Source organism: Narcine bancroftii, chromosome 2 (genome assembly GCF_036971445.1).
Source record: "Narcine bancroftii isolate sNarBan1 chromosome 2, sNarBan1.hap1, whole genome shotgun sequence".
Classification (NCBI taxonomy): Eukaryota; Metazoa; Chordata; class Chondrichthyes; order Torpediniformes; family Narcinidae; genus Narcine; species Narcine bancroftii.
Window position 1 is genome coordinate 278,288,985 of NC_091470.1, and position 24,536 is coordinate 278,313,520.

Here is a 24,536-nt window from a genome sequence, read left to right on the forward strand (position 1 = left end):
CTCCTCTGACTTCTCACGGGATCTACCCAGATCTTCAAGAGGTCCAATTTTATCCCTCTCTATTCTTTTACTTTTAATATACCTATTAGCAGGCAAAGTAAAAATAAATCCAAAGCAGCTTCATATCTCCTTTTAGCCTTTCTAATTTCTTTCTTAGGATTTTCTTTTATACTCCTTGTATTCCTCAAGCAATTCACCTATTCCCTTCTGTTTATACCTGTTCTATACATACCTCTTCCTCTGAACTAAGTTCCCAATATCTTCTGAAAACCAAGGCTCCCTACAGTTTCTAACATTTCCTTTAATCCTCACGGGGACATACCAACTCTGTGCTCTCAGAATTTCTCCTTTGAATATCCTCCATTTATCTGCTGCATTCTTCCCAGAAAATATCTTTCCCCAATCCACACCCTCCAAATCTTTTCTCATCCCCTCAAAATTTGCTTTCTTCCAATTAAGAATCTCAACCCTTGGCCCATCTCTATTCTTTTCCATTACTAGCCTAAAACTAATAGTATTGTGATCACTAGACCCAAAGTGTTCCCCAGCACAAACTTCTGTCACCTGACCTATCTCGTTCCCCAATAGGAGATCCAATAAGGCCCCCTCTCAAGTTGGTTCTTCTACGTATTGATTAAGAAAACTTTTCTGAACACACTTAACAAACTGCCCTCAAACTGTATGGGGCATCCCAGTTAATGTTCAGAAATTTGAAATTCTCCCATAACTACCACCTTATGTTTATTACACATACGTGCAATCTCCTTACGAATTTGCTCCTCTAATTATGATCACTGGACTCAAAATGTTCCCCTACACATACTTCCTGTCCTGTCTCATTCCCTATTAGGAGATCTAGTATTGCACTCTCTCTAGTTGGTACTACTAGATATTTATTTAGAAAACTTTCCTGAACACATTTGACAAACTCCAAGCCATGAGTCCCAGTCAATATGTGGAAAGTTAAAATCTACTATCACAGCCTTGTGTTTCCTGCAGCAGTCTGCTATCTCTCCACAGATTTGCTCCTCCAATTCTCATTTACTATTGGGTGATCTATAGTACAACTCCATGAGTGTGGTCATACCTTTTTCATTCCTCATTGTTATTTATATAGCCTTAGTAGATGAGCCCTCTGGTTTGTCCTGTCTGGGCACGACTGTGATATTTTACCTGCTGAGCATTGCCACTCCTTCCCCTTTCATGCCCCCTGCTCTATCACTTCTGAAATAATGGAAGCTTGGAATATTGACCTCCCAGCCCTGCAACTAAGTTTCACTAATGGCCACAATGTCATAATTCCACATGTTAATCCATGCTCTAAGCTCATTTACCTTTCCTACAATACTTCCTGTATTGAAATAGATGCACCTGAGAACATTTCCATCTTGTACAACCCTTTGACTTCAAATGTTACACGCAAGTTTCACCTCATATTTTCCTTCCTCCACTCCCCTATTTTTTCTGGCACTGTGGTTCCCACCCCCCGGAAATCTAATTTAATTCCCCCCTCCTCTTCCCCCACCCCCCCTCCCCCGGAGCTGGACTAGCAAATCTTCTGGCAAGTATATTAGTTCCTTCTCTAGTTCAGGTGTAAACTGTCCTGTTGGAACATATCCCACCTTCCCTGGAAGAGAGCCCAATGATCCAGAAACCTGAAGCCTTCCCTCCTGCACCATATCTTTAGTCAAGTATCAAGCTGCATTATCCTCCTATTTCTAACCTTACCAGCACATGGCATAGGTAGCAATCCTGAGATCACAACCCTGGAGGTCCTGACCTTCAACTTTGTGCCTAACCCCTGAACTCTCTTTGCAAGATCTTATCACTCTTCCTACCCAAGTGATTGGTCTCTACATGGACCATGCCATCTGATGGCTCACCCTCCCTCCTGAGAATGCTGTGAACTCAATCTGAGATATCTTAAACCCTGGCACCAGAGAGACAACATACCATCCGGGAATCTCAATCCCTTCCATGGAACCTCTATCTGTCCCCCTAACTATGGAATTCCCTATCGCTACAGCTCGCCTCTTCTTCCTTCCCTTCTTAGCCATCAGACCAGTCTTCGTGCCAGAGACCTGACTACCATGGCTCCATGGCTTGACCCTGGTAGGTTCCCCCCTAAAAAACAGTATTCAAAATGGTATACTTGTTATTGAGAGGAACAACCATAGGGGTTCCCTGCATTGGCTGCCTGTTATTTTTCTCTCTCCTGACTGTCACCTAGCTACCTTCCTCCTTGGTGTGATTACATCCTCATGGAAGAACAACATCCATCTGGGTACCTTTCAACCAGATGACATTAACATCGACTTCTGATTTCTGTTGGACCACTCCGCCCATCTATATTTCCTTTCCCGTAACACACTCCCTCTCTCGCTTTTCTCTTCTTTCCAAAATCAATTCTCACTTTCCTCTCTCCTGTCCTCTTGTATCCAATTAACATTTCCTGTCTGTTGGTCTGCCCTCCTCCCCTTCCATTTTTCCCTTTTTCCTCTGCCTTTGAATACAGACATGTCTCTTTTTCTACTCATACTGTGAGGAAAAGGCTCAGGCCCAAAACATCAGTCATGTATCTTTACCTCCTATGGATGCTGCAAGACTGGCTGTTCCTCCAATATTTTTGTGCTTTTACTACAATAGCAATTAACTTCTGTACCTCCTTTCTGATGGTAACAGTGAGAAGAGGGCATGGCCTAGATGGTGAAGGTCATTAATGATAGACAGTACTTTCTTGAGACACCACCTCTTGTAGATTTTCTTAATGGAGTAATGCCCATGATGGCACTGTTGAGTTCACAACTCTGTAGCCTTTTCCTATCCTGTGCATTGGCACCTCCATGTACACCATGATGCAACCAGTCAAAATGCTTCGATGGTACACTTGTAGAAATTTGCAAGTCTTTAGTAACATTTTGTTAACGTTATTGTTGTGACACCACTCGACTAGTTGATCTGTCTCACTCCTGTATGTTTGCTCATTGCTGTCTATGATTCTGTCGACGACCATGGTGTCATCGGGAAATGTATATATGGCATTTGAATTGTTCCTAGACACACAGTCATTGGTGTGGAGAGAGTAGAGCAGTGAGCTAAGAACACATCCTTGAGGTGCGCCTGCATTGATTGTCAGTGAGGGTAAGACATTATTACCGATTTGCACAGACTATGGTCTTCTGATGAGAAAGTCAAGGATCCATTTGCAGGGGGAGGTGTAGAGCACCAGGTTTTGAAGCTTGCTGACTGAGGGTATGATAGTGTTGAAAGCTGAGCTGTAATTGATGAAATGTAGCCTGATGTACATGTTGCTGTTGTCTAGGTGATCCATGGTTGAGCAGAGAGCCAGTGAGATTGCACCTGTTGTGGAGCAATTGTCATGGTAGACAAATTGCATTGGCTTAGTAGTGCAGACTGGTCTTTTTGTGCTGGACTTCAGGGTTCTTTACCTTCTTCCTGAAGGTAGCATTGAGAAGAGGTTGTGATTAGGGTAATGGGGGTTCTTTGTAATGCCAGCTGCCTTACAGAAAAGGAGAAGAGGAGAAATTGAAAATATGGAAGAAACATCCCACCTGTATTCAACTATCATTTGCCAACCTGCACTACCTACTCCCCCACCATTTTATTCAGGCATCTGGAATGAAATACCATCTGTTGAGGAACTCAGCAGGTAGAGCAGCATCAGTGGGGAGAAAAGATCTGTTAATACATATTTTGGATCTGAACCCTTTATCAAGACTGAGATGCATGGGTAAATCAACTAATAAAGTGTTGACAAGGTGGGAGTGGTTGGTCAGTGGCTAGTAGGGGATTGGAAAGGAATGATGGACAAAGGCAATTGATTGGGAGGGGTCAGACAAAGGGAGAAAGAGGCAAGTGAAACAAAGGGTTTAGGTGGTGGAAGATGGGTCATACAGGATGGGGTGGGAGATGTGCAGAGAAAAATGCAGTCATTGCAGCAGTTTGAGAAGAATTGGTGTCCACAATGGAAGAATGAGAAACTAGATGGAACCGATGGGGTGAGGTGGAGAGAGATGATGGAACCAAAGGGAGGGAATGAGAATGAGTGGGGGGGGGGGCATGGGGGTGGGTGGGGAAAATAGACAAAAATGGTGGGAAAGAGGGGAAAGGGGGGAAGAACACAGGTAGTTAAGATAAACGTTAAAACCTTATGTTTTTGATTCTTAGTTAATTTTGTGCTGGTCTCTAAGAAAAACTATTGTTTGTAGTGTTACCATATTATGTCTTAATATCCATGCAGACTAAGAGCTTGCATCTCATTCTTCAACAAACCATGAAGGAGACGTGAGCTCTGGGTAATTTTCTTTGAATTCATCTTATTTCATCTCATTTCTTCTTGCACATCTCTTTAAAGTTGAATATCGTTATATCTTTAAACAAAGGATATACTGTATCTATTCTTTGAAAATCTTAATGCGAAGCTATGCAAAATGTTCTTCTGTTTTATCAACAAATTAAAGCTACATAAAGCTGCATCTACAAAGTTTGGTTTATTGGATTAATAAGATAGTAATTTGGAATATCATCCCCACCTTTTCTTGAAGATGACACAGTTTTAAATTAGGAAATACTAGAACCTGGATAGTGTTGTTTATAGAGGGTACATAGAACAACAAGATCAACAGCATAGCCCACAGTGTTGTGCTGAGCTGATAACCTACTCTAACAACTGCCTGGCATATCCTTACTGCAGATCCCTCCATTTTTCCTCCATTCTATGTACCTATCTATAAAAGATCCTATTGTAACTGTTTCCACCACTGCTGCCGGCAATGCATTACCTGCACTCACCACACTGTCTGAAAAAAATATTTAACCCTTGTATCTTCCCTACACTTCTAAACACCTTTAAATTATGCCCCCTGTGTTATCCATTTCACCCCTGAGAGAAAAGCCTCTGGCCATCCACACAACCAATGCCCGTGACCAATTTCGTTCAACCTATTATTACAAGGTTTACGGCCCTTGAACCCAAGGCCAAATCAATATACACCTTTTCAACAATATAATCAACCTATTCAGCAGCTTTAGTGTCCAATGGACATGGACCCCAAGATTTTTCAATTCTTCCAAACTGCTCAGAATCCTTGCATTAATACATGTGCATAACCTTTTATCCAGGATTCTGAACACTGGCAACCTCCAAAACCGGCAACCTCCAAAACCGGCATTTTCTTTGTTAATGAAAACGCCTGACTGCCTTCCTCCTCACCTCCTGCCCCCGGCTGTATCCCCCACACCACCCCCAGCTGTCTCTTAGTTGCCCATCAGTCATCCCACACCCTGTACAACTGTTGGTCGCCCCACCCCTGGCTGTCCATCCATCCATTGCCCCCCCCCCCCGGCTGCCTGTCCATGATTTTTTCCAATTTGTTATTATTTATGCAAAATTTGAGCCGGATGTTAAAAGACTTAGATGCCTATATTCATTTCAAAAAACTGTTCTTTTGGGCACAAAGAAGAAAGAAATGATTATGGTTGTATTGGAGCTGATTTCAGAATTTTAATAATCCATCATATCTGTGCATTTAAAATTATGGATTTAAGGATCATTATAGTAGATTATTATAACATCATAAAAAAATCTAAATTATATGAGCTTTATATTTTGATAGCTGTGCAATATTTATTGAATAATTGTTGATATTAAAGTTACTGAAGATTTCACAAAGAATAAAGTTAACTTGAGTTTATTGAAGTTGAATGGAATTGTTTCCAGGTAATAGTTAAATAGCTGCTTGACTATTAATTGACAAACATTACAAGAAGTCTTGAACAGAACCTATAAGTTATTTGAAGACCTGACCTCAATATTTTGCTGGAAAATAATTTGAGTTTTCATTATTTCTTTTTATCTTCACTGAAGTTATTCGGGCCAAAGTAAAAGAAGTGAGCCGAAGTGGCTGTAATGAAATTACCACAGTAGTGGAGGTGTTAGAGACATTCAAATCATTAACACCTATCCTGCAACCTTACGTGACCATCCTCACCAATTCTTCATGCTCATGCCCTCAGCTACCGCCCAACCAGGATTCACTTATCATGTGTTATGTTCTACGCTCACGGTAAGTGGCATTATTCTTTGCTGAAACTTCATGTACATGGAAAGGTTATATAACCAGACCTGGCAAGCACCAGCTTTGTGACAGACATCAGTTGTCTTTTGCAGCAGATCATTTTATGATTCAACAACAAGCCAGAATCAGGTTTTCTTACCAAGAAATAATAATAATGTGCAATAATGATGAAAATTTCTCTGAAGCTTTTGAACTACAGTTCGGTTTGTGTAACACAAATAGTCAGTCAATTGTCAGTTAAATGACAATGCGACAGGATTGAAAAAAAACTTTGTGTGTCATGCACTTATCCATTATTGAACTTTAAATTTTAGTACTGGCTATCATCCCAAAAAATAAATTTTACAGACCAAAATGATCCATACTGTTTGTGGGAGGCATTTTTAAATAAATGATCTGTTTAAATTTAAGCTCATGATATTTAAAACACAATACATTTTCGTTCAAAATGTTGCATTTTGGGGTATCAAGTACTAACATGTAGTGAATGGCCTCGACTTTAGGCGTGTTGATATAGACAGTTCATAACTCTCTGAAAATTGGAACACAGTTGGATACAGTAGTCAAGAAAGCATTCAACATTTTTGCTATCATAGGCCAAGGTACTAAATGTAAAATTCTCAGCCTTACAAAACATTGGCCAGATTGCACTTTGCATGCTGTGTGCAGTTATCGCTGTTGCTCATCAGGAAGTGTGTGGATGTTGCCTGGAATGGAGGGTTATAGTTACAAGAAGGATAGGCTAGGTTTATTCTCACTAAAGCAGAAGAGGCTTACAAAATTATGAGGGATACATATAATATGAATATAATAATAACATTATATAGGGTAGATAAGTCAGTCTTTGACTAAGAGAAGGTTTAAGATAAAGGCAGTGGTGGATTAATTTCCACCTGATTCTAGGCTAAGCTTTAGTAAGCCCCCTGCCACCCTGCCCCATGCCCTTCATCGGATGCTGTAACTGTGGTAAAACACAGAAATGCTAGAGGAATTCAGCCAGTCTCGTAGTGTCCACAGGAGGTAAAGATACCTTGAAGAAAGGCTTAGGCCCGAAACATAGGTTTACCTCCTATGAATGCTGCGAGACTTGCTGAGTTCCTCCAGTGTTGTGATTTTACAACTCAATTTACAAACCTGAGTTCAGCTTCTGGTTTTCATTCAAAACCATTTAGACATTACACATTTTCTACAACAGTCACACGAATAATAACAGACCAAATATCCCTACAGCCAAACAATGAATTAGGCTTTCAATTACTAATAAAACTTGATTATGCAAAATCACAGTACAATTAATCTGATTAAAACAGGCATATTAAAGTTCAAAACATCACTATCATATTTGGTTGTATTCATTGAAGAGAAATCACTGATTTAGTTTAATATACAAATCGATATGTACAACCTTTTTGCTAATCCTGCAATTTAATGTTCAAACGGTGGGTCTGTCCCCCGTCTCACTGGGCAGGGAGAGGTCGCTGTCCCCCATCCCAATGGGCGGGGAGAGGTCGCGGTTCCCTGTCCCCTGTCCCTCTGGGTGGGGAGAGATCATGTCCCCTGTCCCCTGTCCCTCTGGGTGGGGAGAGGTCACGTCCCCTGTCCCCCGTCCCTCCTGGCGGGGAGAGGTCACATCCCCTGTCCCCCGTCCCTCCGGGCGGGGAGAGGTCGCGTCCCCCGTCCCTCCGGGCGGGGAGAGGTCGCGTCCCCCGTCCCTCCGGGCGGGGAGAGGTCGTGTCCCTTGTCCCCCGTCCCTCCGGGTGGGGAGAGGTCGCATCCCCCGTCCCTCCGGGCGGGGAGAGGTCGCGTCCCCTGTCCCCGTCCCTCCGGGCGGGGAGAGGTCGCGTCCCCTGTCCCCCATCCCTCCGGGCGGGGAGAGGTCGTCATCCCCAGCCATGTCCCTCCGGACGGGGAGAGATCGCCATCCCCAGCCATGTCCCTCCGGGCAGAGATAGGTCGCCATCCCCAGCCATGTCCCTCCGGGCGGGGAGAGGTCGTCATCCCCAGCCATGTCCCTCCGGGAGGAGAGAGGTCGCCATCCCCAGCCATGTCCCTCCGGGCAGGGAGAGGTCGCCATCCCCAGCCATGTCCCTCCGGGCAGGGAGAGGTCGCCATCCCCAGCCATGTCCCTCCGGGCGGGGAGAGGTCGCCATCCCCAGCCATGTCCCTCCGGGCGGGGAGAGGTCGCCATCACCAGCCATGTCCCACTGGGCGGAGAGAGATGGTGTTTCCATCTCCCATCCTGCTTGGCAGGGAGAGATTGCATCCCCATCCTGCTGGAAGGAAAGGAGAGGTCCCCATTCCTCATCCTGCTGGGAAGGAAGGGAGAGGTCCCCATTCCTCATCCTGCTGGGAAGGAAGGGAGAAGTCCCCATTCCTCATCCTGCTGGGAAGGAAGGGAGAGGTCCCCATTCCTCATCCTGCTGGGAAGGAAGGGAGAGGTCCCCATTCCTCATCCTGCTGGGAAGGAAGGGAGAGGTCCCCATTCCTCATCCTGCTGGGAAGGAAGGGAGAGGTCCCCATTCCTCATCCTGCTGGGAAGGAAGGGAGAGGTCCCCATTCCTCATCCTGCTGGGAAGGAAGGGAGAGGTCCCCATTCCTCATCCTGCTGGGAAGGAAGGGAGAGGTCCCCATTCCTCATCCTGCTGGGAAGGAAGGGAGAGGTCCCCATTCCTCATCCTGCTGGGAAGGAAGGCAGAGGTCCCCATTCCTCATCCTGCTGGGAAGGAAGGCAGAGGTCCCCATTCCTCATCCTGCTGGGAAGGAAGGGAGAGGTCCCCATTCCTCATCCTGCTGGGAAGGAAGGCAGAGGTCCCCATTCCTCATCCTGCTGGGAAGGAAGGCAGAGGTCCCCATTCCTCATCCTGCTGGGAAGGAAGGCAGAGGTCCCCATTCCTCATCCTGCTGGGAAGGAAGGGAGAGGTCCCCATTCCTCATCCTGCTGGGAAGGGAGAGGTCCCCATTCCTCATCCTGCTGGGAAGGAAGGGAGAGGTCCCCATTCCTCATCCTGCCGGGAAGGAAGAGTTTCCATCCATCCTGCTGGGAAGGGAGAGGTCCCTGTCCCCTGTTCCCTGTCCCACTGGGCAGGAAGAGGTCACTGTGCTGCTCAGGCCAGATGGGCGACTGCAGAAACCTGCCATGGCCCTGGGTGCAGGTGCAGGGAGGAAGGGACGCAAATGTCCCACTGGGTTCTTGCAGAGCTGTGGCTACGGCTCACCATTCCCCCAGTGCTCCTGCATGCTCTTCTCCAACCTGAAACAATGTGGTCCATTTCTGTTACTTTATAAATAGTTTTGATGACTTGATGATTGGTTAGCACAACAGAAAAGAATTGCCCAGCTGACCCACTCGCCCAGAACTTTTCATCACCTGGAAGTCTAATTGCAATTTTTAATGAAATCAAAAAAGCACAAAGGATGGAGAATAATGAACCTCATTGCTTTTGTTAAGTCGGTTTAATCAGACCATAATGCATTGGGCCCTCTCATCTTCTGAGCCCCTAGATTTTAGCCTTCTCAACCGTATGGTTAATCCACCATTGGATAAAAGTGAGAAATTTATACAAGATCTGAGGAACTGGCTTTTCACCCTAATGGGGGTGCCAGAGGAAGCATAAGAGGCAGGGGCAATTACAAAGTTTAAACAGGCACTTGGATATGTAGAGTTGTGACCTAGTTTGAATAAATGGTATTTGCATAGATAGGCATCATGATTAGCTTAGATGAGTTGGATTAAAGGACCTATTACTTGTGCTGCACTTCTCTTAATCTCTTTCTCGATCTGTAAGATCTACTGTAACAATTTTCATATTTCATGAGATTTTGGTCATCTTTATTCAGAGTTGAAGGATCCTAATCCAATATGAGAAAAATGTGAGCAAGAATACACAAAAAAAACCAAAAATTAATTGTGCAATTAAGGACGTATTGGTGGATACTAGTTATGAAACACTAACAGTGAGAATTTGGACCAAATACTGAAGTTTTGCATTCTAATGGACTTGGAACAAAATATTCCTATCAGGTTAAACTTGATTGTCATGTGCACTGAGGCCCAGTGAGTCATTTCTTTTTGCAAGCACGCTACTGATCAATTCATATAGCACAGCAATAAATCCGGTATATTGTCATGAACATGTGCCATGAAGTTTGAAAGGAAGCAGGGAAAGGGGAGAGACACAAGAGCTAGAGGAAAGGAGTTGGGGATAGTTGGGGGTGGGGGAGGAGGCTAACAGAAACTGGAGAAGTTGATGTCAATACCATATGGTTGGAGGGTACCCAGATGGAATATGATGTGTTCTTCCAATTTGCAGGTGATCTCAATCTACAGTGCATGGACAGACATTTCCACCACCCACTACGTGATCCCACCACCACACACCATTCCCTTCTGCACTCCTCTCTGCCTTCCACAAGGATCGCTCCCTCCATGACTCCCTCGTTTGCTCCTCCCTTCCCATCAATTGCCCCTTTGACACCAACCCCTGTGACAACAGGAGGTGCTGCACTTGCACCCACATATCCTCCCTCACCACCATGGTGTGGTCCCAAACAGTCCTTTCAAATGAAACAACACTTAACGTGAATCTGCTAGGGTCATCTACTGCATCCAATGCTCTCATTGTGGTTTCCTTCACATCATGAAGGCTGGGGAAATTGCTTCGTTGAGCACCTTGGCAATAGCAGGATCTCTCAGTTACCACCCTTTGCAATTCCCTGCCCCATTCCCTTGTTGACATGTCTGTCCATGGTCTCATGCATGACCAGACTGAGACCACCCACAAATTGGAGGAAAAACACCTCATATTCCATCTGGGAACCTTTCAACTGGATGGCATTAATATTGATTTCTTTAGTTTCTGTTAGCTCCCCCACCCCACCTTTCCCCATGTCTCCTTTCCTCTAGCTCGGTCTCTTTTTTCCTGTTTTCTTTCCTTTATTATTTAACAGAGTCAAAAACACCCACTCTCCCCCAATTCATGCTCACCTTTCCTCTCTCCTGTCCATTTTCAATGAATATATTTTGACTGTTGGTCTGTACTCCTCCCATTCCCCATTCTTCCCTTCTCCCCAACCTTTTAATTCAGGCACCTGCCTGCTTTTTACTCATACCTTGACAAACTCATGCCAAAATGTTGGTTATATATCTTTTCCTCCTATGAATATTGTAAGATTTGCTGAGTCCCTCCAGCGTTTTTGTGTTTTTACTCTTCTTCAATCTTTGGCTTGGCTTCGCGGACGAAGATTTATGGAGGGGGTAAAAAGTCCACGTCAGCTGCAGGCTCGTTTGTGGCTGACCAGTCCGATGCGGGACAGGCAGACACGATTGCATACAATTACAGCATCTACAGACTTTCACGTTTCCCTCCCTTCAGGATAAGGAAAGTGTTGGTTAACGTAGACTGGGAACATATTGGGTCAGTTGAGGAACAGTGAAGGACTTTCAGAGAGATTTTCCAGAGTTCAGCAAAAATATCTTCCAATTATAAACGAGGACAGTATAGGGCAAGCCAGCCATGAATATCTAAGGAAATAAAAGATGGCATCAAATTAAAGGTTCTTCCCTACAATGTCGACAAGAGTAGAAGGAAACTGGAAAACTGGGGAAAATTTAGAAAGCAAGGAGGCACTACTTAGGAACCAATAAAGAAAGGAAAGCTTGATTATGTAAGTAAACTAGCACAGTATGAAAACAGATAGTAAAAGTTATAAATATATACAGCAGGAAAGATGAACATAGGGACCTTGGAAGATGATGTGAAGCACACCACCTAACCTGTTTTTACAAAATGCTGAACTGCCAGTTTGATATAGACTTCCAATCCTACACCAAACCCAAGCCTGCTTGGAGCAGATGAGGGCATGCAACCCAATTTGTAGTGCCATCTTCCAAGACAGATGTGTGCAGTGATTCATTCTTCCCCCGCACAATTAAAGCATGGAATAATCTCCATCTTACCATGCTCACGCAACCAGACCCAATTACATTTAAGACAGCTCTTCTTCAACATTCTCCTCCTTAAGCACATCCTCCCCCACCTCCATCTTAAATTCCATACAGAATATTTTGGAGGATTAAGAAGTAAGAACCAAGTCCTTTACTGCTAGAATCCTCTGCCATGGGGGGAAAAAAGATTGAGCATTCATTTTATCCATGTTCTTCATGATTTTATAAACCGCCATAAGGTCACCCCTCCTCCTTCTCAACTCTAGGACCCAGTCCTTTCCTGTAACGTAACCCCTCAACATGATTATCCAACTGCACAAAAACCAACAAGGTCGGGTCAGATACAGCAATGAGCTCTCTGAACCCTTCTCCATTAACAATGGCGTGAAGCAAGGCTGTGTTCTCGCACCAACCCTCTTTTCAATCTTCTTCAGCATGATGCTGAACCAAGCCATGAAAGACCTCAACAATGAAGACGCTGTTTACATCTGGTACCGCACGGATGGCAGTCTCTTCAATCTGAGGCGCCTGCAAGCTCACACCAAGACACAAGAGAAACTTGTCCGTGAACTACTCTTTGCAGACGATGCCGCTTTAGTTGCCCATTCAGAGCCAGCTCTTCAGCGCTTGACGTCCTGTTTTGCGGAAACTGCCAAAATGTTTGTCCTGGAAGTCAGCCTGAAGAAAACTGAGGTCCTCCATCAGCCAGCTCCCCACCATGACTACCAGCCCCCCCACATCTCCATTGGGCACACAAAACTCAAAACGGTCAACCAGTTTACCTATCTCGGCTGCACCATTTCATCAGATGCAAGGATCGACAACGAGATAGACAACAGACTCTCCAAGGCAAATAGCGCCTTTGGAAGACTACACAAAAGAGTCTGGAAAAACAACCAACTGAAAAACCTCACAAAGATTAGCGTATACAGAGCCGTTGACATACCCACACTCCTGTTCGGCTCCGAATCATGGGTCCTCTACCGACACCACCTACGGCTCCTAGAACGCTTCCACCAGCATTGTCTCCGCTCCATCCTCAAAATTCATTGGAGCGACTTCATCCCCAACATCGAAGTACTCGAGATGGCAGAGGCCGACAGCATCAAGTCCACGCTGCTGAAGATCCAGCTGCGCTGGGTATGTCACGTCTCCAGAATGGAGGACCATCACCTTCCCAAGATTGTGTTATATGGCGAGCTCTCCACTGGCCACCGTGACAGAGGTGCACCAAAGAAGAGGTACAAGGACTGCCTAAAGAAATCTCTTGGTGCCTGCCACATTGACCACCGCCAGTGGGCCGATATCGCCTCAAACCGTGCATCTTGGTGCCTCACAGTTCGGCGGGCAGCAACCTCCTTTGAAGAAGACCGCAGAGCCCACCTCACTGACAAAAGACAAAGGAGGAAAAACCCAACACCCAACCCCAACCAACCAATTTTCCCCTGCAACCGCTGCAACCGTGTCTGCCTGTCCCGCATCGGACTTGTCAGCCACAATCGAGCCTGCAGCTGACGTGGACTTTTACCCCCTCCATAAATCTTCGTCCGCGAAGCCAAGCCAAAGAAAGAAGAACCCCTCCTGTACCAGCAATATCCTTGTGGATCTCCTGATATCCTTCCAAGAGTTGGGTGCCCAGAACTGCACACAGTACTCTCGTAGTTGTACCAATGTCTTGTGCAACTGAATCCTGAAGTCTCAACTTTTGTACTCTGTACCCTGTCCAATGAAATCAAGCATGCTAATCACCTTCTTCACCACTTTGTCTACGCAAGTTGTCACTTTAAAGAACTATGCACCTGTGCACCTGGGTCTCTCTGATCCATAACACTCTCCTGAGCCCTACCATTTACTGTGCAAGTCCTACCCTGAAATGATTTACTCAAGTGCAGCACTTCACATTCAAATTCTGTTTGCCACTTATTGGTCACCTTCCCAACTGATCTGCATCCTAGTTAGATTTCCTCACTGTCCACTGCAATAGCAATAATTTTCTCTTGACGCTTCAGTCCAAGAATACCTTGCATTTGAAGTTGATCTCCAGTCTCATCAAATCAATGCTAATGCTTTCTGTTCCAGATGGCTTGGCCATCTTGTGGTTCCTGTATTTATGGAGTCATCGGGTCGGTAGCAAGGTTCTATTTGCTGCTGCTGTTTTGAAGCTAAATTGAAGATAAAATGATCTAACAGTTGTCTGACAGGCATTGGTACTCTCATGGGGATAAAGCATGTGGATTTAATGTCGACGTTGTCTATCCAGTGCAATGTTCGTATGAATCCATAGCTTAGCTAGAGCCTTGTGTTGTAATTTAATATATGGAATGGTTCAAAGGCTTTCTCAAAATCCAGCTAGGTAATGTCTCATCCCTAACAGTTTGGCCTACATTCTTCTCAAAGTAGTCCAATAAATTAATCCAGCCTGAACTCCCATTCCCATAACCCTATTAGTTTGTGCCCCTTGAGATATTTTATAAAAATACTTTTTATAATTTTATAAGAAAACTTTACCAATATTTGTAATGAGGTTACAGAAATGAAATTTAATGTTTCAACTCTTGTCTGTAATTCGCTTTTTCATGTACCATAGTAATTTGGTTGATTTCAGTAAAATAGGAGAACTATGCACAATAGAGCTTGCATTTGTCTCAAGAATATGGCATGTAAAAAGAATCTTCCTATCCACCTTTCATAGCAGAATATTCATTATCCCACATCATTTGTTCTTTCTTTGGCTTGGCTTCGCGGACGAAGATTTATGGAGGGGGTAAAAAGTCCACGTCAGCTGCAGGCTCGTTTGTGGCTGACCAGTCCGATGCGGGACAGGCAGACACGATTGCAGCGGTTGCAAGAGAAAATTGGTTGGTTGGGGTTGGGTGTTGGGTTTTTCCTCCTTTGCCTTTTGTCAGTGAGGTGGGCTCTGCGGTCTTCTTCAAAGGAGGCTGCTGCCCGCCAAACTGTGAGGCGCCAAGATGCACGGTTTGAGGCGTTATCAGCCCACTGGCGGTGGTCAATGTGGCAGGCACCAAGAGATTTCTTTAGGCAGTCCTTGTACCTTTTCTTTGGTGCACCTCTGTCACGGTGGCCAGTGGAGAGCTCGCCATATAATACGATCTTGGGAAGGCGATGGTCCTCCATTCTGGAGACGTGACCCACCCAGCGCAGCTGGATCTTCAGCAGCATGGACTCGATGCTGTCGACCTCTGCCATCTCGAGTACTTTGACGTTAGGGATGAAAGCGCTCCAATGGATGTTGAGGATGGAGCGGAGACAACGCTGGTGGAAGCGTTCTAGGAGCCGTAGGTGGTGCCGGTAGAGGACCCATGATTCGGAGCCGAACAGGAGTGTGGGTATGACAACGGCTCTGTATACGCTTATCTTTGTGAGGTTTTTCAGTTGGTTGTTTTTCCAGACTCTTTTGTGTAGTCTTCCAAAGGCGCTATTTGCCTTGGCGAGTCTGTTGTCTATCTCATTGTCGATCCTTGCATCTGATGAAATGGTGCAGCCGAGATGGGTAAACTGGTTGACCGTTTTGAGTTTTGTGTGCCCGATGGAGATGTGGGGGGGCTGGTAGTCATGGTGGGGAGCTGGCTGATGGAGGACCTCAGTTTTCTTCAGGCTGACTTCCAGGCCAAACATTTTGGCAGTTTCCGCAAAGCAGGACGTCAAGCGCTGAAGAGCTGGCTCTGAATGGGCAACTAAAGCGGCATCATCTGCAAAGAGTAGTTCACGGACAAGTTTCTCTTGTGTCTTGGTGTGAGCTTGCAGGCGCCTCAGATTGAAGAGACTGCCATCCGTGCGGTTATTATCCCACATCATTTGTTACTTTTAACTTAACTATAAAACATTACAGCACAGAAACAGGCCCTTTGGCCCTTATAGTATGTGCTGAACAATTATTCTGTCAAGACCCCCTGACCTGCACCCAGACCATAATCCCTCCATTCCTCTTCCATCATGTACCTGTCAAAATTTTTCATAAATGTTAAAGTTGAGCCTGCATTCACCATTTCAGATGGCAGCTCATTCCATACTTCCGCCACTCTCTGTGTGAAGAAGTTCACCTAATGCTCCCTTAAAATTTTTCCCCTTTCACCCTTTACCCATCTCCTCCAGTTCTTGTCTCACCCAACATCAGTGGAAAAAAAATCATACTTGCATCTAGTCTATCTATGCCTATCATAATTTTAAATACCTCTATCAAATCTCCCATCATTCTTCTATGCTCCAGGGAATAAAGTCCCAAACTCTTTAATCTTTCCCTGTAACCCAGTTCTTCAAGTCCCAGCAACAATCTCCTCTTTTCTCTCTCTCTCTCTCATTGATATCCTTCCTGTAGTTAGGTGGCCACAACTGCACACAAAGCTCCAAATTTGGCCTCACCAAATTCTTATACAACTTCACCAGAACATCCCAACTCCTCACTCCTGTGCTCAATATTTATGAAGGTCAATGTGTTGAAATTTTTCTTTACAACCCTTTCTATATGTGATGCGACTTTCTGGGAATTATGTGTCTGTTTTCCCTGATCCCTCTTTCTTTCTTTTCTTTTTCAATCTTTTTATTATTATTGATCCCTCTGATCTACTGCACAGCTCAGTACCTTACTGTTTATATGTCCTACCTTGGTTTGTCCTTCAAAAGTGCACACCTCAGATTTGTCTGCATTAAATTCCATCTGCAGTTTTGCAGCCCATTTTCCCAGCTTGTCTAGATTCCTTTGCAAGATTTGAAAGCCTTCCTCATTGTCCACTACACTCCAATCTTTGCAATATCAGTGAACTTGCTGATCTAATTTAATTCATTATCATCCAGATCATTGACATAGATGACAAACAATGGACCCAGCACTGATCCTTGAGGTGCATCACAAGTCACAGACATCCAGTCAGAAGGGGAATCATCCACAACCACTCTCTGGCTTGTCCTGCAAAGCCAAGGTCTAATCCAATTGATTACCTCACCATGAACTCTGACCAACTGGACCTTCCTGACTAACCTCCCTTGCAGTAACTTTTCAAAGGCTTTACAAAAGTCCATGTACACAACATCTGCAGCCTTTCCTTCATCAACTTTCCTGGTAACCTCCACTGAAAACTAAGATTGGTTAAGCACAATCTACCACGCACAAAGCTATGTCGCTAATAAGTCCCCATCTATCCAAATACTATTATGTCCGATCTCTTAAAACACTTCCCAATATCTTACCTACTACTGATGTCAGATAATTTTTAGAGCCTTTTTAAAAAATGGAACAATATGAACTACCCATTAGTCCTCTGGCACCTCAGCCGTGGTGAAGGACATGTTAAATATTTCTGCCAGGGCCCCTGCAATTTCTACACTAGCCTCCCTCCAGGTCCAAGGGAATATCTTGTCAGGCCCTGGAGGTCTTTCCACCCATATTTGCCTTAGGACAAAGAGGCACCTCCTCCTCTTTAATCTGTATAGGTATACCTTGCTTGTTTGACTCACTTGCATAGGCTCTGTGTCAATTTTTTGAATAAATACTGATGCATAAACAAACCTTTAAGATCTCCCCAATCTCTTTTAGCTCCATGCAGAGCTGACTACTTTGATCTTCAAGAAGACCAATTTTGTCCCTTACTACCCTTTTACTCTTAATATAATATACAAAAGCCTTTAGGATTTTCCTTACTTTGTCTGTCAAAAGAACTTCGTATCTTCTTTTAGTCCTCCTGATTTCTTTAAGAAATTTCTTGAATTTTTTTTATACTCAAGTGCCTCATTTGCTCCTTGTTGTCTTTTCCTGCTATACACCTCTCTCTTCCTCTTCTTACCCAGATCCCTAATGTCCCTCAAAATCCAAGGTTCTCTATGCCTGTTAAGTTTGCTTTTAATCCTGACAGGTGCATACAAACTCTGAACTTTCAAAGTAAAAACACAATATGAAGCAACTCAGCGTGTCAAACAGTGTCTTTTATATAGTAAAGATACATAACTGATGATTCAGGCTTGAGTCTGTCATCAAGGCATGGGAAAATGTTGGCAGGCCTCTGAATTTAAAAAGATAAAGGGGAGAAGTATGTTAGCAAAGGCGGGAGGTAATAGTTGGAGAGGGGAGGGAGAGCACACCAAGTAAGCAAGGGGAGGAGGGATGGCTAGGTGAATAGAGAAGGAAGTAGGTGAAGAGATGAGGGAAAGAAGATAGGGTGAAGGGACAGCAGGTTAGCAGAAACAAGATGGAGAGTCCCCAGATGGAAAATCAGGTGTTGTTCCTCCAATTTACGGTAGGCTTGGTGGGATAGTAGGAGGCCATAGATAGATATGTGAGTATGGGAGTGGACACAGAACTGAAATAGTTGGCCACTGGGAGATTCCTGTCACTGGTGTGGACAGAGTGAAGGTGCTCAGCGAAGCAAACTCCTAGTCTGCATCCATTCTCTCTGATATAGAGAAGGCCACAAAGGGAGCACCAGATACAGTAAATCAATCCTGTAGATACATAAATGAAGTGCTGCTTCACTTGAAAGGCCTGTTTGAATTTCTTGTCTAAATATCCGGCACTTGCTACAGGATCCTATTTCCAGACATATCTTCCCCCTCCTCCCACTCTCTGCATTCAATAGGGACCACTCTCTCTGTGACTCCCTCATGAAGTCATCACCCTGCCCCCCTGTGGCCATAGGAGGTGCCAGACTTGTTCCCTCACTACAGTCTAGGGCCCCAAACCACAGTCTATGGCCCCAAATAGGCCTTCATTACATTTTCTACTTTTCTTGTTTCTGCTAACCTGCTCTCCATTCCCCCTTCCCTCTATCTCCTTTCCCTCAGCTTTTCACCCCTTCCCTCTCTATTCCCAGAGCCATCCCTCCTCCCCTTGCTTACTGCTATGCCCTCCCTCCCTTCTCCACCTATTACCCTCAGCCTTTGCTACATCCTCCTCTCCCTTATCCTCCGCCCTTACCTTTTAATCCAGATGCCTGCTGACATTTTTTCATACCTTGATAAAAGGCTCAAACCTGAAATGTCGGTTATGTATTTTTATCTTTGCTATATGAAATACCCTTGTTGGTTTTGGTTTTCGTGCAGTTGGATAATCATGTTGAGGAACTTTGGGGGACATCCGATGTGCTCTAGTATTTGCCAAAGCCCTTTCCTGCTCACGGTGTTGAAGGCTTTGGTGAGGTCAACAAAGGTGATGTAGAGTCCTTTGTTTTGTTCTCTGCACTTTTCTTGGAGCTGTCTGAGGGCAAAGACCATGTCAGTAGTTCCTCTGTTTGCGCGAAAGCCGCACTGTGATTCTGGGAGAATATTCTCGGCGACACTAGGTATTATTCTATTTAGTAGAATCCTAGCGAAGATTTTGCCTGCAAAATCCAACTGCACGAAAACCAACAAGGTCGGGTCAGATACAGCAATGAGCTCTCTGAACCCTTCTCCATTAACAATGGCGTGAAGCAAGGCTGTGTTCTCGCACCAACCCTCTTTTCAATCTTCTTCAGCATGATGCTGAACCAAGCCATGAAAGACCCCAACAATGAAGACGCTGTTTACATCCGGTACCGCACGGATGGCAGTCTCTTCAATCTGAGGCGCCTGCACGCTCACACCAAGACACAAGAGAAACTTGTCCGTGAACTACTCTTTGCAGACGATGCCGCTTTAGTTGCCCATTCAGAGCCAGCTCTTCAGCGCTTGACGTCCTGCTTTGCGGAAACTGCCAAAATGTTTGGCCTGGAAGTCAGCCTGAAGAAAACTGAGGTCCTCCATCAGCCAGCTCCCCACCATGACTACCAGCCCCCCCACATCTCCATCGGGCACACAAAACTCAAAACGGTCAACCAGTTTACCTATCTCGGCTGCACCATTTCATCAGATGCAAGGATCGACAATGAGATAGACAACAGACTCGCCAAGGCAAATAGCGCCTTTGGAAGACTACACAAAAGAGTCTGGAAAAACAACCAACTGAAAAACCTCACAAAGATAAGCGTATACAGAGCCGTTGTCATACCCACACTCCTGTTCGGCTCCGAATCATGGGTCCTCTACCGGCATCACCTACGGCTCCTAGAACGCTTCCACCAGCGTTGTCTCCGCTCCATCCTCAACATCCATTGGAGCGCTTTCATCCCTAACGTCAAAGTACTCGAGATGGCAGAGGTCGACAGCATCGAGTCCATGCTGCTGAAGATCCAGCTGCGCTGGGTGGGTCACGTCTCCAGAATGGAGGACCATCGCCTTCCCAAGATCGTGTTATATGGCGAGCTCTCCACTGGCCACCGTGACAGAGGTGCAGCAAAGAAGAGGTACAAGGACTGCCTAAAGAAATCTCTTGGTGCCTGCCACATTGACCACCGCCAGTGGGCTGATCTCGCCTCAAACCGTGCATCTTGGCGCCTCACAGTTTGGCGGGCAGCAACCTCCTTTGAAGAAGACCGCAGAGCCCACCTCACTGACAAAAGGCAAAGGAGGAAAAACCCAACACCCAACCCCAACCAACCAATTTTCCCCTGCAGCCGCTGCAACCGTGTCTGCCTGTCCCGCATTGGACTTGTCAGCCACAAACGAGCCTGCAGCTGACGTGGACTTTTACCCCCTCCATAAATCTTCGTCCGCGAAGCCAAGCCAAAGAGAAAGATATGAAATACCCTGTTTGATTTGCTGAGTTGCTCCAGCTTCATCTTTTGACTTCAATCATGGTGTCTTCAAAGTTTTGTAATTTACTTCTACACTCTCAAAATTCCACATTTGAAGTTCTCCCTCTTTCTAAGCATTGTTGGCAGAAAACCACCTGTCCCAGTCCATGCTTTGTAGAATCTTTCTCATTTCCTAAAAAATGTCTTTCTCCAATTTAGAATTTCAATCCAAGGACCAGACCTACCCTTTTCCATAATTAAATTGAAACTAGTTGCACATGATCATTGGACCCAAAGTGCTCCCCACACATACTTTCATCTCCTGTCCTGTCTTGTCCCTAATAGGAGATCTAGTATTTTACTCTTCTTTGCATTTATATCAAGAATGAAATTGCATCAACTCTTTGACTTCAAAATCTGATAATTTACCGGCACATAACATTCTTTATTATTCAATATTTTAAATGCAAATATTCCCAAAATAAGTACAAACATGAAAAAGAATTAGCAGGGCTTCATTTCCAACCCTTAAGTATTCAAAGAAAATGGAGGTCAGTTAGATAAATAGAAATAACAAAAGTACCCAATTTAGGAGATTTTAATTAATCACTCATTGATTTGATGAGAGTAAATGGGGAAATCAATAACACTTAGACAAGCCCTTTTTTTTCCAACCAGTGTGTTGATATTGCTGGAAGAAAAATAATGTTAACTAATATACAAATCATAGATAAAAAGAAAATAATTAGAATTCAAATCAGACAGCAGGGATCTCAGAACAAAGCTCAGACATTCATTCCTCAGAGGGATGGTAATACAATGGAATGGGAAGAATCAGATGTGGTATACAAGGACTTGCATAGAACATTTAAAAAAAGACTTGAAACAGGTAACCAGTGGAGAAGATTTGTGGGTATGGAAATATATTGGGCAAGAGCAATAAATTGGATTAAAACTGGTTGCAAGAGAAGAAACAGGTGGTGTTAAAGGGCTAAGAGTTGATGTCAATATTTCACAAGGGCTGGAACTTGGTAATGAGATTGCAACATTGAGATTTGCAAATGAAACCAAGGTAGGAGGCACAATAAGTAAGTCTGCAGAAAGCAAATGATTACTAAGATGTTTGAGTCAATCCATTCATCTTATTTCTCCTATCTTGCAAATTATTTCTGCCCCTCTCCTGAATCACTAAAAATGGTTAACTTTATGCCAATTCTATCAAAACATTTGTGATGTTTAATTTGATTATTGCACACAGCATAATAATTTATTTTGTGTATTTAAAAAAAATACAATTCTGAAAATTTCAAGACTATTTTCCACTTAAAAATTATTTATTAGTTTAAAACAACACAATTAAATTCATAATTAAATATAATTCAAAGCAATACAAATACATGTGGTATATAAAAGAAAAATAAGAAACTTCCCCCATATACCATCCCCCTACTAAAGAACAGGGCAAAGGACGTTCAGCAGGGGTGCCTATTACTTGAAAGTCTCTTATAATATACTAAGACCTAAGGAGAAAGGAATGTCAGAGCTTCATTTAAATATTAACATGTAACAGCTTGTGCACAGAGTTGTGGATTGGCTCACAAAATGGCCAATGAACGTGGTGACTGCATAGACCTGGAGGTGATACCAGGTGTTGTCCCAGGTGACCTCCCACATAGTGGGAAGACAGTGAACTGTGGCAGGAATACCGGCCAATCCCAGCCTGGCACACTGATGATGCGGTGCTCTGATGTCAGTACCTGAGGTCCATATAAATGCAATGGCCAGTGCAATATACTTCAAGACTTTGGTGTGCGTGTCATTCTTCTCCACACCTGTGTAGTATGACTGCTACATTGGTGACCCCAACAGGTCCAACTGGCAGTTGGACCTGAAGATGACGGGCCAGGCCGAGCCAGCAACCATCCATGGGGTCTCATTCAGGCTCCAAGCACTTTGGGTGTCGCAGCCACATGTGTTGTTCAAGCAGTCCGAGGCTCAGTTCCAGCTTCGACATATCGCCATTGATGACACCCAGTACTTCCCAGTACTTCTATATTGTGAGCGCTCTTGACCAAGACACAGCGGCAAGGGTCAAGGACTTCCTACAGCAGCCTCTGGAGCAAGGCAAATATGTGGCCATAAGAGCTGGTTACCTGCACTTTTGGGTTCTACCAGCATAAGGACACTGCCCAATTGCTGCACATGGATGGATTGCGGACAGGGCCCTGTCCGCCCTAATGAGTGAGATGCTCGCTTTGACAGATGGCCACAAGCCACGAGCAGATCTTTCTGGAGCAACTGCCTAGGATATCTGACTCTTGCTCATAGATGAGGACATCAGTAACCCCAGAAGGTTGCAGCCTGGGCAGACATATTCTGGAGAGAAAAGAGGGATACCACCACCATCGTAGAGTACATCAGCAAGCTCCATGAACAGCCGACAGCTAAACTAAGACCAGTGGAGAGGCGTTAATAGCCTGGGACAATTTTGCTATCATCATCCATCAATGCTGCCCACCCTGAAGGTTTCGAGGAAACGGCCTAGCCAACAGCAATTGATGGCTGTGGCGCTTAGCCCATGTGATAGCTTCCTCTATGTTTGGAACACTTTGTCAGGCAGGCTGATCGACACCAGCACCGAGATAAGTGTCTTGGGCTCCTGCAGACCTCGACACCCACAATGGGAAGCAGGGTCCTGCACCTGAAGGCAGCTCTGATGGCCTGGCTCAAGGGTTCCAATTGGGTGGATGAACTGCCTTGGGTCCTGCTGGGTATTCGCACCATGCTGAAGGAAAACTTCAATGCCTTGGCAGCAGAGATGGTCTATGGCGCACCTTTAATTATTGCAGGAGAGTTCCTGGCCCCTGACAAATGCCCAGAAGTCCCTATGGCCACCCTTGAGAACGTGGCAAAAACTGGGGTCCCTGGTCCTGCAACAACTCCCACCACACAGCCAACCCAAACATAACATCCCCGGGGAATTAAAGACTTGTCAATATGTGTTTGTGTGAAGGGGTGTACACCTGCTGCCCCTACAATGACCCTACAGGGTCATCTGAGTCAATGGCTCCACTTTCATCCTCTTTGTTGGCAGTAAGGAGGAGAACTTTACCATCAACGGCCCGACACTGGCATATCTGGACTGTAATCAGCCAGTCTCCACTCCTCCCCGTGATACAGGGAGACTGCCTAAGTCAATGGACAATGGCCTGATCCCCAGTTCTTGGGGGGGGGGGGGTTGCGTAGCAGCCTGCGCACAGAGATGCTGACCAGCCCACAAAATGGCCAATGAATGCGACAACCGCATGGACTTGGGGGGGGGGGGTGGGGGGTGGGGGGTGACACCAGTAGTCATCCCAGGTGACTTCCTGGATGGCAGGAAGAGAGTGAACTGTGGTGGGAATGCTGGCCAATCCCAGGCTGATGCCCTGATGATGTGGTGCGCTGACATCAGTGCCTGGGGCCCATATAAATGCGATGGACAGTGCAATAAACCAGTCTAAACTTCACACCTGGATAGTGCGAACGCTACAAGCACCCATATTTTGTGAATAGGGGCTCCATATTCACCAAAATATATTTGGTTATTAAATTATAAGTAATTTTCTCAAGTGCTATACAACTGCAGACTTCAGCATGCCATCTTTCTATTCGCAAATCCTTATCAGACTTCCAAGTTATCGCAATACATTTTCTTGCTATTGCTAAAACAATTTAAACAAACTTCTTTTGATACACATTCAATTTCAACTTAGGTTTAATATTCTTAATATCACTCAATATAAATATCATTGGATCCTGTGGGAATTTAATCTCCATTATTCATTCCAATAGTATATCCATTTCTAACCAAAAAGGTTCAACTTTAGGATATTGCCAAGTAGAATGCAAAAA

The 24,536-nt window shown here is 44.8% G+C and overlaps 1 protein-coding gene across 1 annotated transcript in view; it reads left to right on the forward strand.

The window, feature by feature from the left end:
• The window catches only part of LOC138755305 (secreted frizzled-related protein 4-like), a 47,317-nt gene that overhangs the window by 9,814 nt on the left and 12,967 nt on the right, over nt 1-24,536 (forward strand). The window contains exon 4 of the mRNA XM_069921065.1: nt 5,888-6,086. Within this exon, the coding sequence (XP_069777166.1) occupies nt 5,888-6,086 (199 nt within the window). The remainder of the gene's footprint in view (nt 1-5,887; nt 6,087-24,536) is intronic.